Source organism: Pelophylax lessonae, assembly GCF_965119305.1.
Source record: "Pelophylax lessonae genome assembly, chromosome: 6".
In the NCBI taxonomy this organism is placed as follows: Eukaryota; Metazoa; Chordata; class Amphibia; order Anura; family Ranidae; genus Pelophylax; species Pelophylax lessonae.
This window is the reverse complement of record NC_138773.1, coordinates 244,536,398-244,564,360: the sequence shown is the minus strand read 5'-3', so window position 1 is coordinate 244,564,360 and position 27,963 is coordinate 244,536,398. Positions and strand designations below refer to the sequence as shown.

The window sequence follows — 27,963 nt, the reverse complement described above, 5'->3', positions numbered from 1 at the left end:
CCCCCAAAAGAGTTTTATTGAGTTTTTAAACAAAGTAAACAGTTCACAAACAGTCGTGATTATTAACAGTTCTGATAATACCGGAGAGTGTAATATATTCATCAAAAAACATCCAAAGTGCAGGCATATTGCAAACTAATTGAAATAAGTGAAGGGGTGAGGGGGGGGCGGGGGGAGGGAGGGGAACACATTTTCGCAGGGGTAAGAATCCAAGAGAAAAGGCATCAAATAAGGGTCTTTATATGTAAAGGAGAACATCGAAATCTGGGTATCTGTGTACAACAATATCAAAAATGTACTTAGTGGAGGGGTGCATATGGTGAATGGGACTAGGGGCAGATTCCCCACACCTCTGGATTAGAGGGGAACCCAACCCCGGTCCATACAACACTTCAAAAAAATACAGCTAGCTGAGATCTTGCATACATAAAGAGCAGAGGATTTAATAGTCAACTAATGTAGAGGGATGCAGTAGAGGTTACGTAATGGGGTAAGGCCTTATTAGGATTTGTGGCTTTTTTTATTACCATTTGTGGCTTCTTTATATTACTATTTGTGGCTTCTTTATATTACTATTTGTGGCTTCTTTATATTACTATTTGTGTCTTCTTTATATTACCATTTGTGGCTTCTTTATATTACTATTTGTGGCTTCTTTATATTACCATTTGTGGCTTCTTTATATTACTATTTGGGGCTTCTTTATATTACCATTTGTGGCTTCTTTATATTACCATTCGTGGCTTCTTTATATTACCATTTGTGGCTTCTTTATATTACCATTTGTGGCTTCTTTATATTACTTTCAGTGTCTTTTTTATGAACTGCTTCATTTGTTTTGTTTTTGTTTTTAACTTAGGAAAAGTTCCTTTTATCCGTGTTGGGAATCAAGTAATATCAGAACTGGGACCAATAGTGCAATTTGTGAAAGCCAAGGTAAGTCTTCCAAGAGAATACACTAAATGTGTGTGATTGATTAAAGGAAACTTGAATACTTTAATTGCTGAGCTCCCTCAGAAAATGCTTGGTGCCTGGCAACAGTGCCGATTCTGGGACTCAACACATTCTGGCCTGGAACAAGCATGCATCAAATGAAGTCAGACTGAAGCCAGAATTCCTAATCTGCTTGCCTATTCAAAGTCAGTGACTCAGAAAGAATTGGAGACCTTGGATTAGCCAGGCAACTAGCATCCTAGAGAAACAGAAGTTAGTTAATGGGAGCTTCTAGGTTTCTCTTAGCACAGGTTTCCTTTAAAGTGTACCTCTACTAAGGTTTAGGAAAATAAAACTGGTATTAACCTGCTATGGGACTATACATGATAGGTTGTTGATAGAATATAGAATTCTGTGCATCCAGGGGCAGATTAGATGCTCTAAACCAGCCTTTCTCAACCTTTTCAACACAGAGGAACCCTTGAAATAAATTTCTGGTCTCGGGGAACCCCTGCTAAAAATGAAAAATGTACAACTCGTGACACATTAGTGTGACAGTCAGTGGGAAGAATGCTTCTTACTCTTGTCATCTTTGGGAAGAATTACCCCTTTACAGAGAGCTAAAAGGAACAATGGTGTCATTGGGAACTTATCTGAGAGGCAGAAATTGCCCATTGCTCAAGGAACCCCTAGCAACCTCAGGAGGAACCCTAGGGTTCCACGGGGCTCTGGTTGAGAAACCCTGCTCTAAAAACACATAAATGCATGTAAACGTACATACATTTAAACACAGGAGCACTTCATCTGGGAAGCATGAAGCTTGTTCTATCTTCCTAAAGCCTGCTATAGATGGTTTAAATCTTGGCCGGTCCAGCAGGGACTAGTGGGGATTCATACCATCTATGGGCAGGCGGATTGTACCAAAGCCGATCCGTCGAGCAATTTTCTTTCCTGCAACCCATATTTGCAGGAAAGAAAATCGCATCATCTATGGCCTGCCAAAGACTTCATGCACACAGATGCTTAGTAGCTTCAGTTTGTTGAGCCGTAAAATCCTCAGCACTTTCTGAGGCCCAAGGTCTTGCACATGCGGCCTACAGCAGCATTACAATTAATTGGCTGTACGTGCCTGTGCTCGGGTAATCACTGATGGTTTCTGTGTTTATCCACACACGTGTGCACAGAGAAGCGCCATACATGCATGCGCAGGAAAAATGCTGATGAAAAAGCCAGCAGTGTTTACCTGAGCAGGGCCGCATACAACCATTTACTTGTATTAAAGGCTCTACATGTCGTGTGTGGCTCTTGGGGTGCCAGGAAGATTTTACCCCAGGGATTTTACACCTCAGCATACAAGAGCTTCTGAATGTCCGTATGTGAACAGTTCACAGCTAACAGTTAGGCCTTGTTTACACTTGTGATGCTCTATGAAAAGCCATCCACTGTAGATGTCTGCTTTAACAATTGAAAGTCTGTGTGCATAAAATGCTGTTGTAGCATGGTCCTGGTCACTTGAATGGGTCACGTTTGGTGGCTACACTGCCTGCCATATGTGACATGTGGTTTCATCTTTGCTGCAGCATGTGTTCTATACCTTCTGGCTGCCGTGTTAGGTTAAGGCAGGTGATCAGGGGGAGGTAAAAACCACAGCTCAACTGCCTATTATTACCGCCTACCAGCCACCAGTGTTAATAAATCTTAGGCTGTTTTGGGGGGTGCTGGGTTTTTCAGTCACTGCACAATACAAAGCATTTAGCAGAAGTAAAATGCCCTTCATCATAACAGGGCATTTAAGCTGAGAACTTGGGGGGAACCTCTCACCCCCCCCCCCCAGTTCAGATACATATAAGAAAGTAGAGTGAATAAACCCACCAGCTTCCAGTTATAATTGAAATATCTGGTTTTGGTGGAATGATGCTTATAAAAATTCTTGATTTTGTGAGCCTGAATCCACAAATAACCCTTCTATAACAAAATACTGCTGTATATGATGCTGTTATTGAAATATTATAGCTGGACAAATTCTGTCCGTAGATATTGTAGTGAAAGTATTGGAAAGCATCCAGGCTGGTCTAGGGATATTCTGTCAAGCTGAATTTATAACCCTAGTAAAGGGCCACTCTGCATGAAGGATATGTAGACCACAGGCTGCCTAACGGCTCCGCAGAGACACAGCAGATACCTGGAATTTGTTACATATATCTCTGTGATTGCAGTGGTGAGATGGCAAATGCATTTCCTAAGTTACATATAAACTATATTTATTTTCACTGTTGCAGCCAAATTTGAGATACCCCACTAAGTGTCATGTGTCCCCATTCACAAAACATACCTAAAAATATATCTCTTCCATTTCTTTGTGTTTCTTTGCTTTATACATAGAACTCTGTAGGCAGCTTCTGTTGTCTAGAATAGCCTACAATGTGCAACTAGGAGTTGACTCAGGGGCATTTTTTTTTTAAATGTGTTTTAACGTACTGCACAATGTACCACCTGAGCCTTGAGATTTCTATCTCTGTGTTGGTACAAACAGTGCACAAATCTAATTTACAACTGATAATGAGATCTGCCAGCACCGTACAGACAAAGTTATGATAGTAAGCATCCCTCCCCAGCTTCCCCAGTACCATTAAATAGAAGAGGAAAGCTATGTAGGCTTTTTTAACCAAGTAAAAAGGGAGGCAGCAATTTCTTTATATTTTTTAGTTGCTATGTGAAGGGTTGCATGTAACAGACATGAAGTAGCTGTTATCCTAGCTTGGCTTCAAAAGTGTAAATGCGCTATAAGATCGCCATTCCAGTTGTTCTGTATAATATTGTATGTATGGGAATTTGTTGCCTTAAAGAAGCATTCTGACCTAATGGAAAATATATTTTTTCAAATTTATTTTTAAAGTTCTAAAATCTTTAATGTAATCAGGTAATGCTTTTACCTCTTTTACTTGTTATGGCAGGCCAGCTAACATGCAGTCCAGGACCTGACCACCCGAACAAAGATGTGTCTGTGATCACCCCTTCCCTAGATCATGTTGACTGACAAATCTGTTTAAATAGAGCATTACTGTACTTCCGATGTTATTTGATAAAGCTGGCCATACTACGATCGAAATTTTGATCAGTGTGTGGTCTTCCCCTCACAACAGGAGTCATTTGTTTAATCAACTTCTGTCGAAGGGACATGTTGTGAATTTTTCTCAATCAGTGGCTGCTCCAATCAACTGCAGCTGTTCATCAGTGTATTCCGACAGCTGTTGGTGCTGCTGTCAAAACATAGTGTCCCAGTAGGAAGGGAAAAGTGTGTGTGTGGGGGGGGGGTTCTACATCCACCTTGTTTGTGTATATGGAGGAATCTTTTATTTGTATGGCCAGCTTATTGTGGATCTTTATTAAGTCCTGCTAGATCACTTCAGGCTCGCCCCTCTTGCAGGTATAAAATGTAAAACATTAAGAATGAGAGCCCTATACTGTTTAAAATCCAGTAACACACAATCTCATCCTGCTCTGCACATGCTCAGTTGCTCTCTTTATTTAGGCATTTTTGGGCACTGTGCTGAGTTTGTAGAGTCTGATCTGCTGACAGCCTTAAAGTGGAATTAAACTCTCCTATTCTTTAGTGCCGGTTCACACTTGTGCGGTTTGCGAGATCGCATGTAATTCGGAGCGCACTGCTCCTTCATTACATGCGATCTCACGTGCGGATGCGAGTTCAGCCATACACTTTGTATGGCTGAATTCGCAGTGCATCCGCAGCAAACTCGCACATGAGGCTTTTTTTGAGCCGCCTCAGAATCAGATCGCACAGTGGTTCACACTTGTGCGATCCAATTCTGTGCGAACTTGCAGATCGCACTGCGATATGCGATCGCAACTGGGGGTGTCGTTAACTTTCAATTGACAGCGTATCGCATATGGCAGTGTGAACTGCCAGATGTGCGGATGCGATGCGGGAACACGCTGCATATTTGCAGCGTTCCCGCATCGCACAAGTGTGAACCTGCACTTGCAGTCAACGAGGCTGCTTCTGTTTGGTCTTAACCTGTCATGGTGTTGCACATGTGATCAGTGATGACACCAGCCATTTGAGGGTTTGACAGTTTGGTTGAGGACACAAGCAAATATGACAGTTAGCAATCAATGCATTTTAAGAATGTAACTGTTTTTTGAAATCATTAGGGCTTGTTCACGTCATAAGTGCATGAAAACTGATGGGAAAACTGCACAGATTTCACTTGCAGGGACATCAGTTTACCTCCGTTTTCATACACGTGTACATCAGTTTTTATTGCACGTCTGTTTCACAGACTGACATCACATCCCCACCATAACTGTCTGCCATTCTGTCCCCCTCATCGCTGTCCGCTATTTTGTCCCCAACATCACTGTCAGCCATTCTGTCCCCAACATCACTGTCAGCCATTCTGTCCCCAACATCACTGTCAGCCACCCATGTCCCCACCGTCAGTGTCCGCCACCCATGTCCCCACCGTCACCGTCCGCCACCCATGTACCCGCCGTCACTGTCCACCACCCATGTCCCCACCGTCACTGTCCGCCACCCATGTCCCCACCGTCACCGTCCGCCACCCATGTACCCGCCGTCACTGTCCGCCACCCATGTCCCCACCGTCACTGTCCGCCACCCATGTCCCCACCGTCACTGTCCACCACCCATGTCCCCACCGTCACTGTCCGCCACCCATGTCCCCGCCGTCACTGTCCGCCACCCATGTCCCCACCGTCACTGTCCACCATCCATGTCCCCTCCGTCACTGTCCGCCACCCATGTCCCCACCGTCACTGTTCGCCATCCATGTCCCCTCCGTCACTGTCCGCCATCCATGTCCCCTCCGTCACTGTCCGCCATCCATGTCCCCATCGTCACAGTCCGCCATCCATGTCCCCACCGGCACTGTCCGCCATCCATGTCCCCACCGGCACTGTCCGCTATCCGTGTCCCCCTGATCACATACAGCCGCTCTGTCCTACCCTTCACATACCATCAATGGGTTAGCCGCATCTGTGTCCCCCTCACAGCATACCTCCACTCTGTTCCTCGCTAGTGCCCTTCCAGAAACGTACCTGAGCAGCAGCATCCCACTTGAAATCCACAGGGGGAGAAGGCAAACTGTAATCTCACAGAGCGCCGCATCCCCCCCCCCCCCCCCCCCAACTTCCTTTCCACATGGGAGGCATGCAGAGCGATGCTGTTCGCTTTGCCTGCAAACCAGTGCAGGTCTGTGAGGGAAACTGCAGAGAAGCTGCATAATCCCACACAGCTCCACATCGGACATCATACCTCTGTTTTGGTGTGAACAAGACACATAGAAAACCATTGTTTCCTGTGTGTCTTGCAGAAAACCGCAGGTCTCTGCAGATTGCGTGAACGAGCCATAGATCTGCTTTATGACTTATGACTAAGTTATTATGGGTAAAGTTCCTCCTTAAGGCTGGCCATTCATTAAGGGTTGAAGGAAAGAAAAATCATTCAATTCCCTCATAAACACATTCAGTGTTGATGGGAGCATCCCTCCCTCTATAGCCAGTGGCAGTAATCTGACAGGATGGTTGTGCTGAAGGTTGTTTTGATAGATAGACTTCAGTACAACCAGCCTGCCCATAGATGGTTTGAAATTTGGCTGCTTCCTGCTGAACCCAGACAAATTTAATTCTGTCTATGGCTGGCTTAAATCTCAGCAAACAATTGAATTTGTCATGAGGTGGACCCATGTACTCAAGCTACCCTGCTACTATAGGCTGGATTGGGTAGTGATATTTTCTGTATAGAAGCCCTTCATGATTGTTCCATGAAGACACACAGAAGGAAAATTGATCAAGCAAGTTAGAGAATGTGCCCCAATTAGGGTTATTTTCCTCTGATAAGTGCCACTGGTAACATCTGCCTGTGCAATCTAAATCCTCTCTCGGAGTAGCAACAAGCATTAAAGTGTATCTAAACCCAAGAAAAAAGAAAGTAATTGACATCCATAGATATGGAGGCTGCATTTGTGTTTTTTTTAGGCTATTTTTAAAATAATTTTTTTGGTGTAAGAGATTACAACTGAGGTTTCTGAGCAATATAGGAAGCTAAGAACTGGTACATCAAAATCTTCTAGCACACAGTGCTCTCAAACTAATACTTCAATTCTGTGGCGATTTTCGCCCTTAAATAATCAGGTGTCAATGTTAATGAGAGTTGTGTTAAAGACCACCCTATAGTCAGTCATTGGCTTTCCCCTATACAGGGCCATTCACTCAATGACGGCTTGGATGAGGTCCAGAGAGCAGAGATGAAAGCCTACATGGAACTGGTTAATAACATGCTTTTGACAGCAGAGGTAACTATGCAACTTCATTTTATGTTATTATTAAACTCATGTCAGTGCTTGGTTACATTATAGTGAGTGCTTTCCCTGTACTAATGAAGAAAGGAACAGCGCACTCCTAATGGTTTCTAGCCCAACTACTTGAATGCTGTGGTGAATATAGTGGATGGTGCCACTTGTCAGAAATCTTAGAACATCAGATCTCAGCATTCCCCTTCCCCCCTGCACACAGGAACAGCAGAGCTGAGGCTGTCAAACTCAAGCTGTGTGCTGGAGCTCCCTCCCCTGTCACCTTTTTTCTCTTGGTGTCAGGAAAACTTGTCAGAAGTGATTCATGCTGATAGCAGAGGAACAAAGCAGCAGACAGAAATAACACTTGTGCTCCTAATTGAGGCAGGCACACACTATAGAGGGATATGATTTGTTCATAATTCATGTCTGAGGTTTAAAACCACTTTAAATTTGAATGTCACCCAAATGTATATAAATCATTAATTGCATTTCTTTTTAAGCTCACCTAATTGGCACCTGAAAATGTCTTAATTTTGGCTTCCTGTACTCTTTTGCACGGTATAATGCAGGCTTGGAGAGGGAATGCTGCCAGCACTGTAGGCCAGTTAGGCTCATTATATTGCACTATACAGGCAGGGGGGGGGGGGGGGGAGCATAGTGAGCAGAATTTGGTGATTAGTGACTAAGCTGTATGGAGTTGAGGAAAGTGAAATCAGCCTGGTATGCTGTGTGGTTGGGGAGCCCGACTCGAAGAATTGACTGATCAGAATTGGAGATCATTTGGCAGGTAAGTCATGTAGGCCTTAATGCCTCGTACACACGTGCAGATCGTCGGCTGAACGATCGGCCGTCTTTTGTCCCCGGGCTGTCGTGTCTGTTGAAAAGTGCAAAAGACTGCACAAGAATTTTGTCCGCCGACTGCAGAAGTGATGTCATGTGATGGTTAACTTTCCCTGTGTTTTTTCTTTTCTGAGCATGCTCAGTCTTGCAAATCTGCTGTCTGTCGGCCGAATTCTGTATTGACTGGCGAACAATCGGCCTCTCTGGTGTCGGCATACAAAAATTTTAATGCTTGCACGACAGATTATTTTCGGCCGAAAGTGCGCTGTCGGCTGTCGGAAGCATCATACTAACAAGCCGAAAATCGGTCGTCGGCCGAATCTTTTCGGCCGACAATCTGCACGTGTGTACGGGGCATTAGACTACACAGCTAGTGGGAAATCCTGGAGATCTAACAGATCGAAAATCAAAGTGATTTGTGACCTGCTTTATTTTTGGTAAAAGATAATTCGGTAGTTTGATTGGTCTACAGAAGTCCAACTTCCATCGAAGGCCTTTGGCCGAACTTAAACATTTCTGTTAAGCTGTTCTATATTCTTTTTCTCTGGACTATATCTGAAAACAAAGAAACCCCCCTTTATATTTGAACGCATTTCTCCTTCTGCCTTCTCTCTTTGTACATGATCTTTTTTTGTACTGTTTATTTTCTTGCAGTTATATATTCAGTGGTGTGATGAAGCTACACTAGAGGAGGTGAGTGACTCCAAAGCATTTATCTTGGTTAAATTTTAATGAGAAAACACTTTTGCTCACAATTGTTGGTCCCTTCTCATAAATGAAACATTGAGGTTTTATACCATTAGTTGATACAGTGTGTTTTTTTTTTCTGCTGGCACATACATTTTGCAATACATCTGGCAAATTTTAATATAGCTGTTAGCTATTTTATATATATATATTTAGAATAAGCGATGTTTAAAGGGAAATATTTACTGCTGCAGGCTGCGATTTTCATTTGGGAAATATCCATTGTGGATAAATGCAGCTTATTAGGCAGTGCTGTCTATTTTCTTCCTGTGTTTGAGGTTCTTGTGGTTTTTGTGTTTACGCAGATCACTCAGCCCCGGTATAGCTCGCCGTATTCATGGCCACTCAATGCTATCCTAGTTCTTCAAAAGAAATGGGAAATTAAGAGGAAAATGAAAGCCATTGGCTGGGCCGGGAAGACACTGGAACAGGTGAGTAGAGGAATAACATTGCTTTCCCATACTGCATGCTAGAAAAAAAGATGTGATGTTAACAAAGATCAATGAAGGATATGCAAGGTGAAGTAACCCATATGAGTATGAGTTTACTAAAGCCAGATCAGTGAAACAAATTCTGATTGGATGCTTTGCATTACTGGGCTTTACGTACTTCTCTTTGGCTTATTAAATATGCCTGGAGATGTTCGTAATTGTAGTTGATTTGTTTTAAAGGGAATCTATTTTGAATACATATGTGGTAGGCCTCAGATGGAAGCTCACATTCTTTGATTTCTGGGAATAACTATTTCAAGGCATTGAACTTTATAGTGAACCTCTGGCCTTGCTATGGACATTCAGGCATTTTTACATTATAAGGGGTAGATGACCTTTCAAGCCATCCTCCATCCCTGTGGCTGCAGGCAGAATAAATCAATTCCTCCTCAAAAGTCACTGCAGCAGCATTGAAGACTTTGCAGGAGCTCAGCTTCCTCTGCTTCCCCTCCCTGTAGTGACTCTGAAGCCTTTCAGCTTTCTAATTTGGATTGTAAGCACAGAGAAGGTGCTCCAGAAGAGAGGGGAGCAGGGTGAGCGGAGCTGTTGAGAAGGAATGATTTCATTGCTTCTGCTGTGAAATTTACAGTGGAACTAAACTTTTTCTGAGTGCAACAAAATGAAAACCCTATTTTCATTCATTTCTATTATTCAATGCAAACTTACCCATTCATCCATGTCGCCATGCTTTATTTTGTTGAGAACTCACTTTGAAAAATACCCCCTAGCATTTCTAGCTGTGTCCATCTTGAGTAAAGACAGATGGTTCAGGTAGTATTTACTTCCTGGAATCCATCAGCCCTCAGCTCAGGCACGCTGGCGAGGCCTGGGGGGTGGGGATGTGTGCCTAGCTGAGAAACCATTCCTCCTGTCCTCCAGATGAAAGAGAAATAAAATGCCCATTCCCACGAAGACTCCTGGGATGTTTGACATCATTTTGGCCTAGGCCAAAACCAGGAAGCTTTGAAAAAAGGGTAAAAAACAAAACAAAAAAACAAAAACAAAGATTGAAACAAGAAAGTATACATACCTGTCTATTTACTAATGTTAGCAGCATTAGGATTAAAACTAGTTAATGTTGATTGCAAGAGTATAGGTATGCTTTAAGGAGGGATTACTCCACCGTAGCTGAAGCTACATTGGTTAGTGAGGGATTGTTATAAAGCTCAATTACTGCCTTTCAAGGGACTTAAATGGCCATAGCCTGGTCACAGGTTCACGTTAACCTGTTACGCTTTGGTGACATTACCTACTGGGAACCAGTATGTAATCCAAGCTTACTTATGAAGCTTGTTACACAGGTATACTGCTTCATGATAGATGTCCATCCTTCTACTTGATCACATATTGTATTCCACTTATTTACTTCATTGTGATACATTTGTGAGCCCCATGTGCTACATGGTAAGTAAAATTGTGCTGGCATTATTTAATCCAATCTTTTTATTAAGTTTATATAACAGAGAACAATGGGGAACGGTGAACAGGTACTAATCATCAGTGACAATACAGAATCAACCATAACAAGGCTTTCAGCTTAAAGATTAACTCCACTTTTATTGAGAAAAAAAAACATTCCCCTCTCTGTGATCTATGTACATTACAAGGATTTTAACAAACTTTGTTGCAAATTCCTACCTTCTGTAATTCTGAAGAAATCCCTGTTTGTTCCTCTGTGCTGAGTGAATCTAATGGGAGTGGTTTCATAATTATCAACCAGCTTTTGCACCTGCAGGGCTCTAATGATGAAAATTGCTGGGTCTGCATCCCTTTAAATGTGATTTCCTATTTTGAGTACCTCACTAAAAATTTAATTTTTTTTGCAGGGGATGCCTGAAATCTGACTTGTAGCTTAGTAGAGACTTCTGAAAAAATCTGAGCTAATCACACAAGCAGGAATTTATGTTTCAGGGGGGCATTCTGTACACATTCTGTGTAGGTAGGCACATTGCATTGCATTTTACAGGAAATTACAGAGCTGTAGATTGAAAAGGAAAGGTGATTTTTAATAACATTCAATTACAATAGGACTTGAGTCACAATTGTATATGCTAATTTTTTTTTTTTTTTACATTTGCTGTTTTTTTCCTATGAAAGTGGAGTTACCCTTTAAAGTGGTTGTAAATCCACTTTAATGACTTTTACCTATAGGTAAGCCTCTATATTAAGGCTTACCTATAGGTGCTGTAAATATCTCCTAAACTTGCACCGTTTAGGAGATATTTACAGTGCATGCAGCCGATGACATCCTCGACGCATGCACTCTAAAGAAACGGCCGCCCGTTTCGTTTCTTCAGAGCCCTGTGCCGTGACCGGCGGCTCTCTCGCGCATGTGCGGGAGTGACGTCGCGTGGCTCCGGCCAGTAATACAGCCGGAGTCCGCAGACCCAGAAGGAAGACGGGTGAAGATGAATGCGGCCGTCAGCAGGGACAACGCGGGCTTCTTTGCAGGTAAGTGTCACATAATGTGCTAGTATGCGATGCAGGGAAAAAAAAAGTTAAGAGTTTACTTCCCCTTTAAGCGTAAAGAAAGTTAGGACTTTGACATAACAGTTGATCAGAGAATACAGGAGTGAACGATATCTAATAAAGGTGTGTTACATAACCAGTATTCTTGGCTACTGTTTTTCTTGCACCCAGTATCAGAGAGTGAACAAGGTACGTTAAGGTTGATCAGACCAGAGGTGACAGTAGTAGACCTTTTCACTTGGATGGAAGATAATACCTTTTTATTGAGTTTAATGTTACTTAACCCTCCTCTTATGTTAGGGTCAGAACCGACCCGTTTTCAGGTTTTGAATGTCTAGAAGTATCACATAAATTAGTTTATTGCATCAAGATTTTTTTACTTTGTCAGGAACCTCTATTTAAACAATGTAATAAAAAATAATCCTTTTCACTAAATTATAAAATACTGTGGTGAAAATTAAGATGTTCATGGTGTTAGGGTCAATTCTGACCCAGTTATAATATAGGATTTTAGGATACTAATAAGTGCCAAAACTGAAATCATAAACACTCTCTCTGCTTAGTAACACTGACAGCCAATCCCCTCTCAACCCTGTGAGCTGTAGTTAGGGAGGAGCCTATCTCTTTTCCTGCTTGTCTGCTTCTCTAAATAAAGTGAAGAAACATAGGACCAATACATTTCAGAGTTGCTGACTTTATTTTACCATTTTTTAAATTTGAAAATGAGAGGTATGCTATCAAAAGAAAGGTCTAAGGAGTCACACCAAAAATATTAAAACCAATCTTTTCAAGGATAAAGAAGCCTAACAAGGTAACCAAGAGGTAAGAAACAAATTTCATGATAAATAATTATTCAGAGGGTATTTTATGGCTGATTTAAAACACGGGTCAAAACCGACCCTAAACATCATGGATAGTAACGGAATTCTAACATAAGAGGAGGGTTAACTTGAAATAATACAACACTCCCATTTAGGCTTCATGTTCACGTAGCTTATTATGACTGCCAGCCACAGCAAAAAGTGGCAAAATTGTTTCCCCCGAATTTGTCACGTTTTGTGGCCCGTGGGCAAAATGTTCCTATCCCGAACTCGAATCTTCTGCGTTCAGGGCGGGGGGGGAGGGGTTAAGGGAGGTTGAACCTCCCCCAACCGCAGCAGCTTCTAAAAGATATTAAAAACCTTTGTGGACATGGACACAGTTTTTTAATGGAGTTGAGTTTAGGAGCTTTGGCAAAAAAAACGCCAAAAGCTTTAAACTCACGTTTAGGAGCTGTAGTGTACATGAAGCCACTTTGTTTAAATTGCACCGTGCACTTAGAAATGACATACCTTGTGATCACCCTGAGGATGCTTGAGTACTGGGGGATGGGAAGATGCTGACATATCATACAAAGAAATCTTGCAGACATTTACAGTTTGACCTGTGCTCAGGGCTCTATTTACTATAATTACACTTACAGGCCAGTGCCTAGAGGAGGAGGCACCGAGCGTCAAAATGTACAAATTGTGGCAAATTTTTGTTTATTTAGTTTCTATTTTCTCTCCACCTCTGAACAATAGAGAGTTGGAGAAGAGAGGGCAGAGGGATATTGCCATCTCTGCTTTTTCTTGTTTGATGATCTGTACAGTTGAAATGTAGCTTCGCGTGAACCGCAGACCATATACTGCTTCTAAAAGTGCATTCTTACATTAAGTTTTGCTAAAATAATACGTGACACAAGGGGTGGAGCTTGTGACAAAGGGTGTCATCGTTCAGATGTATCTTGGGCAGCATGATATCTAAATATTACCCTGCTTAATTAGTGTATGGCAAGAGCCATCACTTTGTAAAATAGGTATGAACTGGGTGAAAATCATGCATGATCACAAGCTTAGTGTATTTACACCCAAAAAACAAGAATCTTTTTACCTTTAGAACCACCTTGAGATTGTAGAATCGGCTTTAATTTCTTGATATAAACGGAGACCTCCCTGTACTTTGATTTTTTGAAAAATTACCTAACCTACTGACAGATTACTTTTGTGCTAAACACACACACACACACTTACTATATTATGTATACATTGTACAAGAAGGATTGCATTCTGTGCACACAGAGTGGGGCGGTTAAAGACTTCAAAGGCTCATGTGCAGAAAACCATTAGGTGCCTATCACTGTCTCTCATATCCTTTTCACTAGAGAACAGCTATTTATAAAGTCCTCATTCTGCCATGTAATATCACTTGGTTCTAAAGTGAGTTTTTTAAAATCTTAATGCATTCTATGCATTAAGATAAAAAACCTTCTGTGTGCAGCAGCTCCCCACAGCCCCCCCAATACATACCTGAGCCCCATCTTGATCCAGCAATGTTGAAGGAGAGTCGACTCTCCCTTTCATTGGCTGAGAGAGTAGCGGGGAGCCATTGGCTCCTGCTGCTGTCAATCAAAGTCAGTAAGCCAATGAGGAGCGGGAGCCGCAGCTGCATGTCTGACTGGATACACAGAGCAGTGACTTGGCTCGGATGCCCCAACAGCAAGCTGAACTCCAGAAAATAAATGGCCCTTCCTTGCCAGAGAAAGTACAGCCAATTTACATACTTAATCCTACACTCCTGCGGCTCCCCACACTGCTAGACTGTCCCTGCTGCCTTTTTTCCTGCACTCCAAATGTCTAGGTCTTCTGATGTCATCAAGGCTGATCCAAGGACCACTGACCTGTATTGGATGTGAGGACTCCAAGGGACAGTCCACTGTTGGTGCAAAACAACATTTGCCATGGGGGCAGAGGATCAGGTAAGTTAAACTGCTCTTACCATCCCTAGGCTAAATGAGCAGTTAACCTTTGCAATTCAAGCACAGCCCACTGAAAGGGAGAACTTTTTATTTTTCTGGAGTTCGGCTTTAATGCTTCCTATGCAACTGATGTGCCCTAGGCATGTCCTAGAAACAGTCATAGGGCACACTAATTTGGTCTGTCTTCACATTTTGCCGCAAAGAGCTCAGGCTTTACCAGCACTACCTTTTATAAACTACCTTCTTTTTTGGGGGCGCTGTGATGCATCACATTCATTACATTTACATTGAGTGATATTTTCTCCCATATCCTAGTACAGTGATGGCGAACCTCGATACCCCAGATGTTTTGGAACTACATTTCCCATGATGATCATGCACTCTGCAGTGTAATTGAGCATCATGGGAAATGTAGCTCCAAAACATCTGGGGTGCCAAGGTTTGCCATCACTGTCCTAGGATAATTCTTAGTCTATCAAAGGATAGAAAATGTTCTAACAGGACTTTTCAACTTTTCTAAAGATTTTAGGGCTTCATGTACACTCAGAGTCAAAAACGCCAATTTTAGGGGCGTTCAATGTTTTGTTTTCTGCCTTCATATAAGCCTTCGGGTACTTGCACAAAGGCATTTGCAGGCGTTTGGAGGCCGAACCCCCCCATCTCTTGTGCATTCAGGAGAGGAGGTTTTCGGCAGAAAGAAACGCCGCACGTGCCTAAACACACCAGGTACATTTAGTGCTTGAGTGTTAATTTATTTCAGTGGCCAGAATAAATCAATATTCTAGCCAATGAAGTGAACGGCCAAATGCCTGACGCACCTAAACCAGTTTGAAAAACGCATCCTTAGGCACGTTTTTAATGCTGCTTTTCTTTTAGCAGGAGAAAAGGCATTCAGAAGAGCTGAGCAAACACGCAGTGTGCATGAGACCTAAATGGTTTTTGGGTGTCGTTTGTTTCTTTTTTATTTAGTCTGTATGCCCTGTTGGTGTGGTGCTTGCATTTAGTAATATTGTTTTGTGTTCTTTATAGGTTTTTTTTTTTCTCATACGTTCAAACTAGAAAGCATTTCAGGTATTTTACACCTATGTGTAGCACAATGACAAGACAACCCATCAATAACTCCTGTCATATGTTGGTTTCAGATGAAGAAATTTGTGCTTAATTATCCAGGTGACACGGTGATCGCTATCAGTAACATATTTCTTAAGCTGACATACCTAGCTAGATCCCCTACAAGCATACACTGCGGATATTGACAGCTTTTATCTCCATCATTAAAATTTCTGCGGCATTTTTAGCGTTTTGTTCTGCTAGACTAAATAACTGTGAAAGTAGATCTGTTTTATTTTCCTGCAGCCGCAAAATAGAGGAATTCAGTGTGTTCTGTTGTAGGCAGATGAAGAGATGGTTTACATGTCTGGTTCTTGTACACCTCAAGGCCATGATCTGTTATCTCCAATATATCTTATCTGATAAAGGCTTTCAAAATAGACTGATTTCATAAACTGCCTAGCAACAAGACTCTAGATCCTAATTCAACTTTCTCAGTGTATGGTTCTTTTTATATAAAGTACTTTAATTTCTAGTGCCTAATTTCTAAAGCATGGTAAATATAAACGTTCCATCTGGTCTATGAACTGAACATTTGCTAAAAGAAAACCTGTATAGAAGGAAGTATGTAGGCAGCCATTGCTTACCTTGCCTTGCAAGTTGCCTGCCTGTCATACTGATCCAGTGCCTTCAATTATTTGGGTCACTTAGGCTGGCCCTAGATACCTCGTTTTTTTTTTTTTTTTTCCATCAGCCCATGAGCTGATAGTAAAAAACCAAATGGATTCCCCCATCTACACATGTGCGGTAGATGGAGGAACTCTCCCTGTTTGTCATTGTACACTGACATCAGGACTCTTCCATTGCCAGAGTACACTGATCAGTGTCTGCAGCCACTGATGGACACAAGTTTTCCAAAAGTCCTGTCCTACAGAAGTTGATCACTGAACCGGTCAAATTTTAATCCATCTATGGGCAGCCTACAGCCGGGTACACGCGGACTGAATGTCAGCGACCGACATTCGGCCGGCTTCTGTTGGACATGTATGCTGGAAAACCAGCAGCCGACCGACTCCTGATCAGTACTCTCAGCCAATGACAGAGAGAGCTAATCGGAGTGTTCTGGGGGAGGAGGGCCGCCCCCCTGTTAGAACATAACAGCTCAGCAGGGGATAATAACTTTCAAAGACTTCCAAAAATTGGCCCTCAGCTACATTACTAACCTAGTCTCAAAATACCAACCTAATCGTCCTCCTCGTTCCTCCCAAGACCTTCTGCTCTCTAGCTCCTCTCTTGCTCACCTGCAGGACTTTTCCCGAGCTTCTCCCTTCCTATGGAACTCCCTACCCCAATCTGTCCAGCTACTGTTCTCTTTTAGGCGATCCCAGAAAACCCTCCGCTTAAGAGAAACCTATCCCGCCTCCACCTAACAACTGTACTTTTATTTTCTCTATCAGCTCATCCCCCACAGTTGTTACCTTTTGTATCACTTGACCTTCCCTTTTAGGTTGTGAGCTCCAATGAGCAGGGCCCTCTGATTCCTCCTGTATTGAATTGTATTGTAACGTTACTGTCTGCCCTCATGCTCTGCAAAAATTGTTGGTGCTATAAAAATCCTGTATAATATTATTACCAATAATATTAATGAGGTGATCAGCTGTTCAGTTGGCATCCTTCTAAAATTGCTAGCCTACTGGCTGTCTGACTTCAATACATTCTGGGTAACTGATATTAAACAAACAAAAGATTTGGGAAGTACTGGAGTCTTTGGAAAAGCTTTGACAGGTAGGCACTTATAATTTTCAGAATGATGGCTCAGAAGGGGCAGCCCTTAAATTTCTCTCTGTATAGGTTGCATTTTGCATTTTTCAGGCCTTCGTGATCAACTTTCGGTGATCTGATGTTGGTCACCAATCACATCGTTGAAAAATCTTTACTTATAAAACCGGTCACACACAGTTAGATTTTTCTTGTTTAGTCCATGGGATGATTGAGCAAAATTGATCAGTTCCCCCATCAACTACAAACAATGTGGATATATTCGTTTAATGGGATTCAGTCACTTTTTTCTTTCACATTTTTCATCCGGCTCAGTTGATTTTTAATTCTTTTGTTGAAATTAGCAGTTCTTACAGGGCCACTCATGGCTTGAATTTCAGCCAATTTAGCAGGAATTTGCTGAAATTTTAGCTGTCTTTGGCCAACCTAAAGCTTGTACAATTTTACTCAAACATTCGTGTGCAAATTCTGAAAAATCCTTTCTCAGAGCATTCTATCTGGCTATCATTGGTCAACTAATTTTGTTTAAAAGCTTCAAAAATGTTCTGAAAACCTGCTACACAAATGGAATTCCAGACATAACAAACATTTTACCTTTGTGCAAAGAACATGCCTATCGTGTTTCTTCAAAAATACCAGGTCTTCTATTGAATTTGGTTACAAAAGACGCATTAGGGCTTATTTTCAGGGGATGTCTTATTTACCTGGTCAATCCTGCCAATTCCTGTGTCCCTGTGCCTTCCCTCCCCCTCCCTTTCTGCTCAGGAGTCTGTAGCATTAGGAAATCCTGTAATCCACTCTGTTACAGGATTATATAACATGCAATGTGTGTGTTTATGTAATATTATTGTGCAAAATACCTTATTTACAGCGCCGCTGGGTGCTCACGTGACCTCCCAGAGCGCTTTTACCCGCTCCAAGCAACCTAGATCCCCCACTGACGTCAGGTAGGAGGAGAGCAGTGTGAGATCATGTAAGCGCCCATTAAATAATTTTTCACAAACACACACATTGCACCTTATATAATTCTGTAACAAAGCCGATAACAGGATTGTTTTTTGACTTTACTACCACTTTTACTGGGGTTTATTTTTGGGGTAGGGCTTATAATATAAGCATCCTGAAAAATCATGCTAGGTCTTTTTTACGGGGTAGGTCTTATTTTTGGGGAAATCCGGTATTACAATAACTTATTGTCAACATTTTTGATAAATAGTATTGTCACTATGGTCAAAAACGATAGTAGATTTTACCCCACAAATGTACAATATATTAGCAGGGTTTCTGTGAAACCTGAAAGCTGTTTTAAGGTTCCTTCATGGTAAAAAGCTTGAGAAAGTCTGCTATAGAGTGTGAGTCCAGTGACCGCTCTGAGTATGCTCAGCCTTTATGACTTCACATCCAAAATGGCCGCACCCAGCAGCAGTCTCAGGTCTTTTGGATGTCTACACAAGGGATGCTTTTACAGGTTAATAACATGCATAAAACATATGAAATGCACATATAATCTTCTGAGAATAATGTTGATGAAATATTTGTTCTAATGATAGGGGTCTCTTTAAAATAGAAGGGCTAGGCCAATAGCAAATGTTTATGTATTAAAGGGACTGTTTTGTGAATAATTATGTGATTTAATGTGTTCTTTCAGATTTATGAGGATGTAGATCAGTGCTGCCAGGCCTTGTCGCAGAGGTTAGGAACCCAGCCTTATTTCTTTAATAAACAGTAAGTCATTTGGTTTAAAATATGTTTCTGTACTTTTGTACTTTTCTTTATACGCTGAAAGCCTGACTCCAACCAAAGTGTTCTTTAAAAAGGAGTTCCAGCCTGTAAAAAAAAAACAATTGACAGTCAGCAGCTACAAAACTTTTAGCCCCGGTTCACACTTGTGCGTGTGCGGGGTTCGCATGTAATGTCGGAGCGCACTGCTCACAGTAGTAGTTGCCCCATATATAGATCAGTTGCTGATCATATCATAGTTGTGCATGTGCTAAGTGGAAAACCATTATTCAGTGGTACATCTAATGTACATCTTTGCAAAACTCTCTGTCAGCTGCCCAAAATTGCAGGGAAGGGGTCTCAGATGTACAGAAATCCTATTGTAAATGAGAGACAGCTTGGTTTGCACAAGATATGCACCTGGTTCTGTTGGTATGTTGCTTAATAAATCTCCCTCAGTATGACATGCAGAGATTTGTAAGCTCTGGAAAGTTCTTAGGCTGTCATTGCTTGGTTATACAAATGCATAAAAGTCATAATATCTTAGTTATGCTTAAACACAGTGGATGAAGCCTTTCATATGTGGTTATTAATATTTTTTGCAAATCTGTCTTTGTCTGTTGATGTTACTCCTTAAGCTAGCTTAAAGGAATGGCATTCTCTTCTATATCTACCTAGCATGCCAGATCTCCATATGGAAAACACGTGTTGTGAGCAATTTAGAAATCATTATGATGCTCTTATCTAGCTCTTTATCCCATTAAGTCTGTAATATAACATAGTCCATATGGCAGTTTTTAAAGTATAAACTGATCAACAAGAAGTTGTACACACTGTGTTTATCCTGTACATAATTTATTCATATTGCATCAGGCTGACAATACATGGGCCACTTTTGAAAGTTGATACTTTAGCTAAATGTAACAATAAATGCTTATGAGCATATCTAAAGAAATCTATACATGAGGGACTGTCAGATGAGGTTGACACACTTGCCTTCCCTGCATTCCCCCTGCCACTCCTTAACTTTGTTGTTGCTGATGCAAATTACCAAGTGCTTTTGGGTATTGGAGAGCATGCGATCCCCTCTCATGAACCAATCGTTGGGCCTAAACACTGTCACATGAGAAAGAGGAGGACATAGTATCAACCCTATGTAAGCTCCATCTCCATCTGACACAGAGCATACACAGGGTTAGGAAAACCGAGCAATAGAACAGCAGGATAAGTGAATATAAATGGGTCTAGGATGGGTAAAACTGTCACTTTGCCTTTCATCACCAGTAACTAATATGGCTACATTTCTATGCATTCTTCGTAAACTTTCAATATCAGTGGTTTCCACGTTAGGCCAGCACATACCTTTGATAACTAGAGATGGGCTCGGGCATGTTTGAGTTTACACGGGCCCGATCCCGCCAGGAAGCAGACACTGCAGTCCGCTAATCAAAGGCAGTGACACAGTTCCCGATCTGCAGCTGCTTCAGTGCCTGTGATTAGCGGAGTGCAGTGTTGGCTTCCTGGTGGGAAACTCGAACACGCCCGAGCCCATCTCGTAATATAGTTCAGTTCCTGCAACTTCCCTTTAGTGGCATAACAAGCACCATTATAGCCAACATACTGGTCAGCAAGTGCTGCCTTGTCTCTGGCATTGTCATATTTATATACTTCTGTCTTCTAAGGCTGAGCTGGGACTGGAGTACGAATTTTGTAGAGAAACTCCAGAATTGTGGCTGTTGGGAAGTGATTTTTCTAGGAACACTTCAAAGCTAAGAATGAGCCAGGTACTTTGTGTTGCTAGGTTAGGAATGGAGACACTGGACATGTCCAAGGACATGGTGTTCTGTCCTGGGATTCTAGTATGGTGGTATTTGAAATGAACTACCAAACTGGGAAAGGGGCATACAGAGGTTTCCAGGTAGAATATGCTGATGAGTCAGGGATGGAGACCCAAGGATGTTTTCAGGGACACTGTGCTGAATGGAAAAACATAACACTAAATAAGAGAATTTTAAGCCTGTTTTTGCATCGTCTATGCTTTTTGCCATAACACAAATAGGCATACCTCTGCTAGTAATAGTCTATGGGCAGTCATATTTAGTAGAGGTCCGAGCACAGACATTGAGCTGGAGTATGGCCTTGGGGAGCAAACCTTGACATGGGACCTTGCAGCCACTGTAATTCTGGACTTGAGGAGAGACAGATAAACCTCCCACCCCCTCAAAATTGTTTCTGGACTTTTTTTTGGCTTCTTCACCTTCATGGGTCCTTCTTTTCTCTTCACCATCAAATTTATGTGACGGATGAGCTGTGCACACAGGAGAACCCCTGTGTGTGTGCTGCTGCTGAAAAGCATACTAACCTATTTTCATACACACTGCAGCTCACAGCAATCTTATGGGAATAAGCAGTTGCTGCAGGGAAATCCGAGTGTCATTTTTATGTACATATACAAGTTGCCAGAAGTATACAAAATTTGGTAATTCACACTCTTATAAAGATCATTTTTGATAAGGGCTGTCTAAATATAGTGCCATATGTCTTTGGTGGATTTTTGTTCCAAGGTGAAAAACTGGAGTTTCTCTTTTCAGTTGGTGTGATGTCCATATTTATGTCCTGTAATATTGCAGGAGATAAGTGTACCTTACCCTACTCCAAGTGACTTGACATGTCCCTGAGTGACAAGGTCACCGCATTCATGGCTGTCAGGTGGAAGTGCTGTCTTTCACAGGGACACAAGTTCTCTTTGATTTTGCAGTGATGTTTATTACCATTTGTTTAGCCATTAACACAACAGAAATGGAACTCACTGCCATCACTAGGTAGTTCCTATTCTCACTTTGCAAGGAATTCTAGACACATGAAAAGCCCAGGAGGGATGTCAGGGAGTGTTTGAAGTGCATTGGTCTTTTCTTACTAAGTTTTGTTATGCACAGGAGCTGTGGGGGACATTGGGAAGGGACAGGGATATTATCTAGTTTGTCCCACCAGCTGAAAGGGTGAGAAACAGTTGTCACCGGTCAATCTACTGGTCAAGGGGAGGACACCTATCAGAAACTTGCGTGTGTGATGAGAAATAGCTTATACACACGACAATATACACACAACAATATCATGTGACAATATCATTTTGGGGGGGTTAAATAACTGTCCTATATTAGCTACTATCTGCAACGCATCTATCTTTGACGTCACACTGCTTTAACAAATGTTGGCATGTGTTTTTAGTATTAATTTACTCTAGCCATTGTAATGAATGAATTATTCATGCAAATAAATATAAAATTTATATTTTGTGGCTAGCACTGTATTGGCATTTTTCCACTGCAAGTACCGGCTAGTACCGGCTCGGCTCTACTCGGCCCTGCTTGGCCCGGTTTGCTTTTCCACTGCTGGTACCGCATGGTATAGTGTCGGAACGGTTCGGTACGGTACGGTATAGGTTTGCTTTTCCACTAAAGTAGTACTAAAGTTAAGTGGGTGGGATAACAACGGGGTGGGTGGGATTCTCTTACCAATCAGTGGCTAGTAGTGACTGCATGCAAAGGATTGTGGGATATGGTACCAGTTTGGTACCTGTTGGAACCACAATCGAGTAGGTACTGTTTTTTCAGAGCCGTACCGTTCGGTTCCATGCAGTGGAAAAGCAAACCTATACCGTACCGTACCGTACCGAACCGTTCCTACACTATACCATGTGGTACCAGCAGTGGAAAAGCACAAAAGCGTGCCGAACCGTTACGGTTCCATGCAGTGGAAAAGCGCCATAAGTGTGAGGAAGTGACCGCAGCTGGTATCGTAATTGCCAGACATTAGCGCAGACTTTATTTCATTCACTACTCTCCTGAATGCTCAAGTGATGATTTTTTTTTTTTTTTCCGGCCTCTAAACGCCTATCTGTGCATGGACACTTAGGCTAACATTGAGGGGCATTGAGAGGCAGAAAAAAAAACCTAAATGCCCTTAAAAGCAGCGTTTTTTATGCCCAGTGTGCATGAGGTCCTAAATTACAGTTCAGGGTTTGATGAAAATTTACAACAAGCTGAAAAATCTTTGTAAAACCAACCTAATTATTGCAAATTACCCTTAAAATTTGGAGTCTTCCTTGGTGCTACTAAAGCTGTTCTAATTTAGACCAGATCATCAGTGGGTGGCTCCGTTGACCGCCTCCTGCCCGACATCCCTTAATGTTAGCAATTTACAAATCCCTCAACGGTGATCAGAGCATAGAAAAAAACGATTCAGTCGCAAGGAATGCATGAGGACACAAGGCCATACAATGCGATTAGAAGAGAAGCGTTTTAACTTCAGGCTACGCAGGGGGTTCTTTACAGTAGGGGCTACAAGACTGTGGAATTCTCTGCCACAAATGGTAGTAACTGCGGGGAGTATGGCTACTTTTAAAAGACTCTTGGACATACATCTCAAGGATCAAAACATTCAGGGGTATGGGAAATTATTCACACCTTCACAGGTTGAACTAGATGGACTATTGTCGAAGGAGCCAGCCAGAAAATTGTCAACCGAACAACGCCTGCATCCGATCCAATGCCGTCCCTGTTTAGGTATTTTGACAGCTGGCCGACCAGCTGTCAAAATACAATACCAGCAGCAGGAGATTGATTCATCCATTTTGTGTAGCATGGATGGAGGATTCTGTTTAATTTTCTTTGTTTAGCCTGCAGGCTGAATTGGAAAAATCTGTGTGTATGGCCAGCTCTTGCTATTTATGCAAATCATGGGGTGTTCATGGACAATGTGACTGTCTCTTGCTCTGTGGCAAAACTGGCCTGTCAGAAGATAAGATGGCACACCTTCAGACACCATCAGTTGATTTTTTTGGGGAAAACATTGTCCAGTATGCTTTACTTTTTTCCGATGATAAGCTAGTGCCATGGGTGTATCTAGCAGGCCTTTAGCTTCCTTTTCTGTAGTCCTAATTGTGAGCAGTAGCCTGACACCATTTTTTGTATTGAGGGGCTTGCTAAAGATGGAGATACCTTAGAAGAGTCAGAGTTGTTTCTCCATACCTGAATATCCCTATTGTCTATGGCTTTTCTACAGTTTCAAATATTTTATATTGTTAGTATGTTTAGGGGTGAATGAATACAGTGACTGTGTCTTCCATCTTTTGGTTCTTTACAAGTGACTTTTATAGGTTTCCATGCAATAAATCCTTCACGATCTCTGCTGTTTACACGAAACGACACTGTAAACGACACTATGCAGTAAAATGTTGACAGTATTTTGCCATCTTTTTCATACCTGGGTGGTAATTAGACAAAGAAAGTGTGCAAAAGTATAGGCAGACATGTCATGGTAAAGAGCCCACTACTAAACCATTGTGAATTACATTAGAGACCTTCACTTCCACCATAAATCCAGTGAGGCTTTTTTTATTTTTTATTTCAGGATAGTGGCCAGATCCATGCAGATCATTCCTGTTTTCCCTTTGGCCAACTGTGCATCCTGAACTGCTGTTAAACAGCACTCATATAGCTTAAGGCAGATTTTCTTTCCTGCAATAGCTTGATTCGCCTACCATCAAAGCAGTGAGCGTTGATAGGTAAATGCCTCCATCGAAGCTATTGTGTTCTCCGGGGCGCCACCTGGGCCAGGAGGACACAGTGATTATTGCTAACGGCTATAGCCGCTGGCAATAATCACGTCCTAAAAATCTGACATGCTGGGTGTACCCAAGTCATTCGATAGATCAACTTTGGTACAAACCGCCTACTCGTACATGGTTCGAATCTTGACCGGTCCCTGCTGCACCGGCCAGGATTCGAACCGTCTATGGCCAGCTTTATAATACAGAGCCATTTATTTCAAACTGCATAGTGTGTTGTGATAATTGTGCAGATAAGTATATGTATGAACTATGAAGATGGCTTTAAACTGGTTTGCTGGTAGTGCAGGAACAGTCTGATTGCCTACAGGCCTCTTTGCCAACCAATTCACCTCTAAGGGTCCTTTCACACAGGCTTTCCTCCCGGCGGACTCCATTTTGCTCAGCGGGGAGCTATCAGATCCCCGCTCTCCTCTATGGGAGATCGGATGAAGATGGACCGCCTGTCTGTTTTCATCTGATCCTATCCGATCCGATCCTCCAGACGGATGGATTTCACAGACCACATTGGATCGGATAGCAGCGGTTGTCTGTTGCTCCATAGAGGTGCATGGAGCATCCGATCAGGTCTGCCTGAAAAAACTGACAGGCGGACCTGATTGGAAAACCCGTGTGAAAGGGACCTAACAAGAACCGTCATCTCAGGTAACCATTTGTGTTTAGGCCTATGGTGCAGGACAGGCATACTGCAGACATCTGTGACACCAGTTTGTTGGGAAAAAATTATAGCGATCATATCAAGATTTTACACCTGTCCAGTCACTGTTCCCCTAGATGAGCCTCTACACTGTCTAACTAATAAACATTAGACTGTTGACTGTCATTTATGTCCATCAATATGAACCTGCACCTTATGGGGGAGAAGGGTAATAAATATTATACCTTTTCGCACATACTGTATGCAAAGAACAAGTCGTTATCCTGTAACTTTACCATACACACACAAAAAAAGGAAATTCATAGACCTAAGATCATCATCTGAACAATTCTAAAGCTTTCCATTCCAGCATTGTTTGCCAAATTAATCAGTGGCAATCCCTTAGCCGTGAAAGGAGTTAATCTGATCGGAAACATTTGCAGAATTTATGTTACGTGTTTTAGCCTCATTAATAGAAGTCACAGATGGTTTTTGCCTCGAACATTGCACTGATCTGTTTCTTGTCTATTCCTGTAGACCCACTGAGCTGGATGCTCTGGTATTCGGACATCTGTTCACAATACTCACCACTCAGCTGACTAACGATGAACTCCGTGAAAAAGTCAAGAATTACAGCAACTTGATTGCTTTCTGCCGAAGAATCGAGCAAAACTATTTTGAAGACCATGACAGGGACAGTTCCACTGGCTCGTCTATGAGATTATCCAAAGGTCCATCACTGCCTTAGAGTTTCTGTTATGTTTTTTGTGTTCTTTTATTTTTATTTTTTTGGAGGGGGAGAACGTTATGGAAATGAGAATAAAAATGTTTTGTAAAGTTTACTATGTGCATACAGTGACTGGCCCTTCACACGGCACACAAAGCACCCTTAGAACCAGACTGTATCTGCATCATAATAAATTTAAGACAACTGAATGAGGAGTACACTTCCTTCTTTTTGATCTTACCCCAAGCCTCTGACCAAGACCTATACAGATGTAGCAAACAGTGGCTTTAATTCCTGACAGCAGAGGAACAAAGGAAAGCTCATTTGCATTACACTCCAGGGATCACAGTCCCCAAATGCTGGCTACATGATGCAGTAGGGCTAGTTAAACTACTGTTTTCGGGTTTAACAAGGATGGACTCAGAAAATCTGTGTGTTTACAAGGTGATTATCCCCTGTAACAGATTAGCATTCCAAAGATGAGAGTGTAAAGTTAATCCAGTTAGGTAACCAACTTCTCTTTTTTCCCTGTTGAGTTTTGCTTAAAAAAATGTATATTATTATTGCTTACACAATTTCCTTCCAAACAAGCCATTTGGTGTCTATTCCTTTACACCTTTTGGAGAGCTTTGCATCAGGCCTGCTTTGTCCAGCAGCCTCCTCCCTTTAATCTGAATGTGCTCCCTCATTAGGTAACCGTCGCCCAAACATGCCTGTTTATGAGAATCATCAGTGACTTGATTTTTTTTCAGTATCATCCGACTTCAGCATATACCGCTCAATGGAATTTGTGTGTGTTGTGGAACGTCTATCTGATGGGTCAAGGTATATGTCTGGGCCAAATAAAAAATAAACATTTATATGGTGCATCTGTGCAATACATTTGTGTTTGTCTTTTATCACATTGTGAGTACAGAAAGGTACTTGTTGATCCTGTCCGAAATCCAGTGAGTTTCTAACTTCCTGTGTGAGCTGACAGTGCTGCTGTTTCTTTGTACAAAGGAACACCTCCCCCCATGCAATGAAGGGTGGAGGGTGTTCTGTAGTTCAGCAGGGGAGTACTGGGTAGGGATCACATTACTGGTTGAATTTCAGTGCAGTAGAGACCGCATTGGCAGATTTCAAGGGATTTTTAAGGTGCCAATCACGCATTCTATACAGTGGATATAAAAAGTCTACACATAGTTTACAATCTGTGGCAAGGTCCACCTAACTACGGATACGTGGACTAGTAAGTGCGGTCAGGGATGTTATATCTCCCTTACAGCACACTGGGTAAATGCAGTGGCGGTTGGGCTTGAGGCGGATAGCAGTTTGGCGCATGTCCTTCCACCACTGAGGATTGCAGGGCGCTTCAGTTTGCCTCCTGTTCCTAACTCCTCCTACTCCGCTTCCTCATCCTCTACCGCCTCCTCATCCGGTCAGCGTAACACCTTCACCACCAACTTCAGCACAGCCAGCGGTAAATGACAGCAGGCAGTTTGAAAACTAGCCTGTTTGGGGGAAAAAAACACACGCCGCGCAGGAGTTGTGGAGGGGCGTTCAACAGCAGACCGATGAGTGGTTGGTGCCAGTGAGCCTCAAGCCCGGCCTGGTGGTGTGCGATAATGGGCGAAATCTCATAGCAGCTCTGGGCCTAGCCGGTTTGACACGCATCCCTTGCCTGGCGCATGTGCTGAATTTGGTGGTGCAGTAGAGACCGCATTGGCAGCTCAAACAACATTTTTCAGTACAGTAAGGAGATCTATAAAGAAACGGATATTGAGGGATTTTTAAGGTGCCAATCACGCATTATATACAGTGGATATAAAAAGTCTTCACACCCCTGTTA

At 42.3% G+C, this 27,963-nt stretch overlaps 1 protein-coding gene across 2 annotated transcripts in view; it reads left to right on the top strand.

Annotated features, from left to right (window-relative positions):
• The window catches only part of MTX2 (metaxin 2), a 130,396-nt gene extending 103,527 nt beyond the window's left edge, over nucleotides 1-26,869 (top strand). Inside the window, exons 5-10 of one of the 2 annotated variants that reach the window (XM_082262274.1) lie at nucleotides 860-936; nucleotides 7,176-7,268; nucleotides 8,763-8,801; nucleotides 9,161-9,286; nucleotides 19,069-19,145; nucleotides 25,943-26,869. In XM_082262274.1, coding sequence (XP_082118400.1) covers nucleotides 860-936; nucleotides 7,176-7,268; nucleotides 8,763-8,801; nucleotides 9,161-9,286; nucleotides 19,069-19,145; nucleotides 25,943-26,153 — 623 coding nt within the window. In that variant the 3' untranslated portion in view covers nucleotides 26,154-26,869. The remainder of the gene's footprint in view (nucleotides 1-859; nucleotides 937-7,175; nucleotides 7,269-8,762; nucleotides 8,802-9,160; nucleotides 9,287-19,068; nucleotides 19,146-25,942) is intronic. The other variant, XM_082262275.1, reaches the window with a different exon arrangement.
• The last annotated feature ends 1,094 nt before the right edge of the window (nucleotides 26,870-27,963 follow it).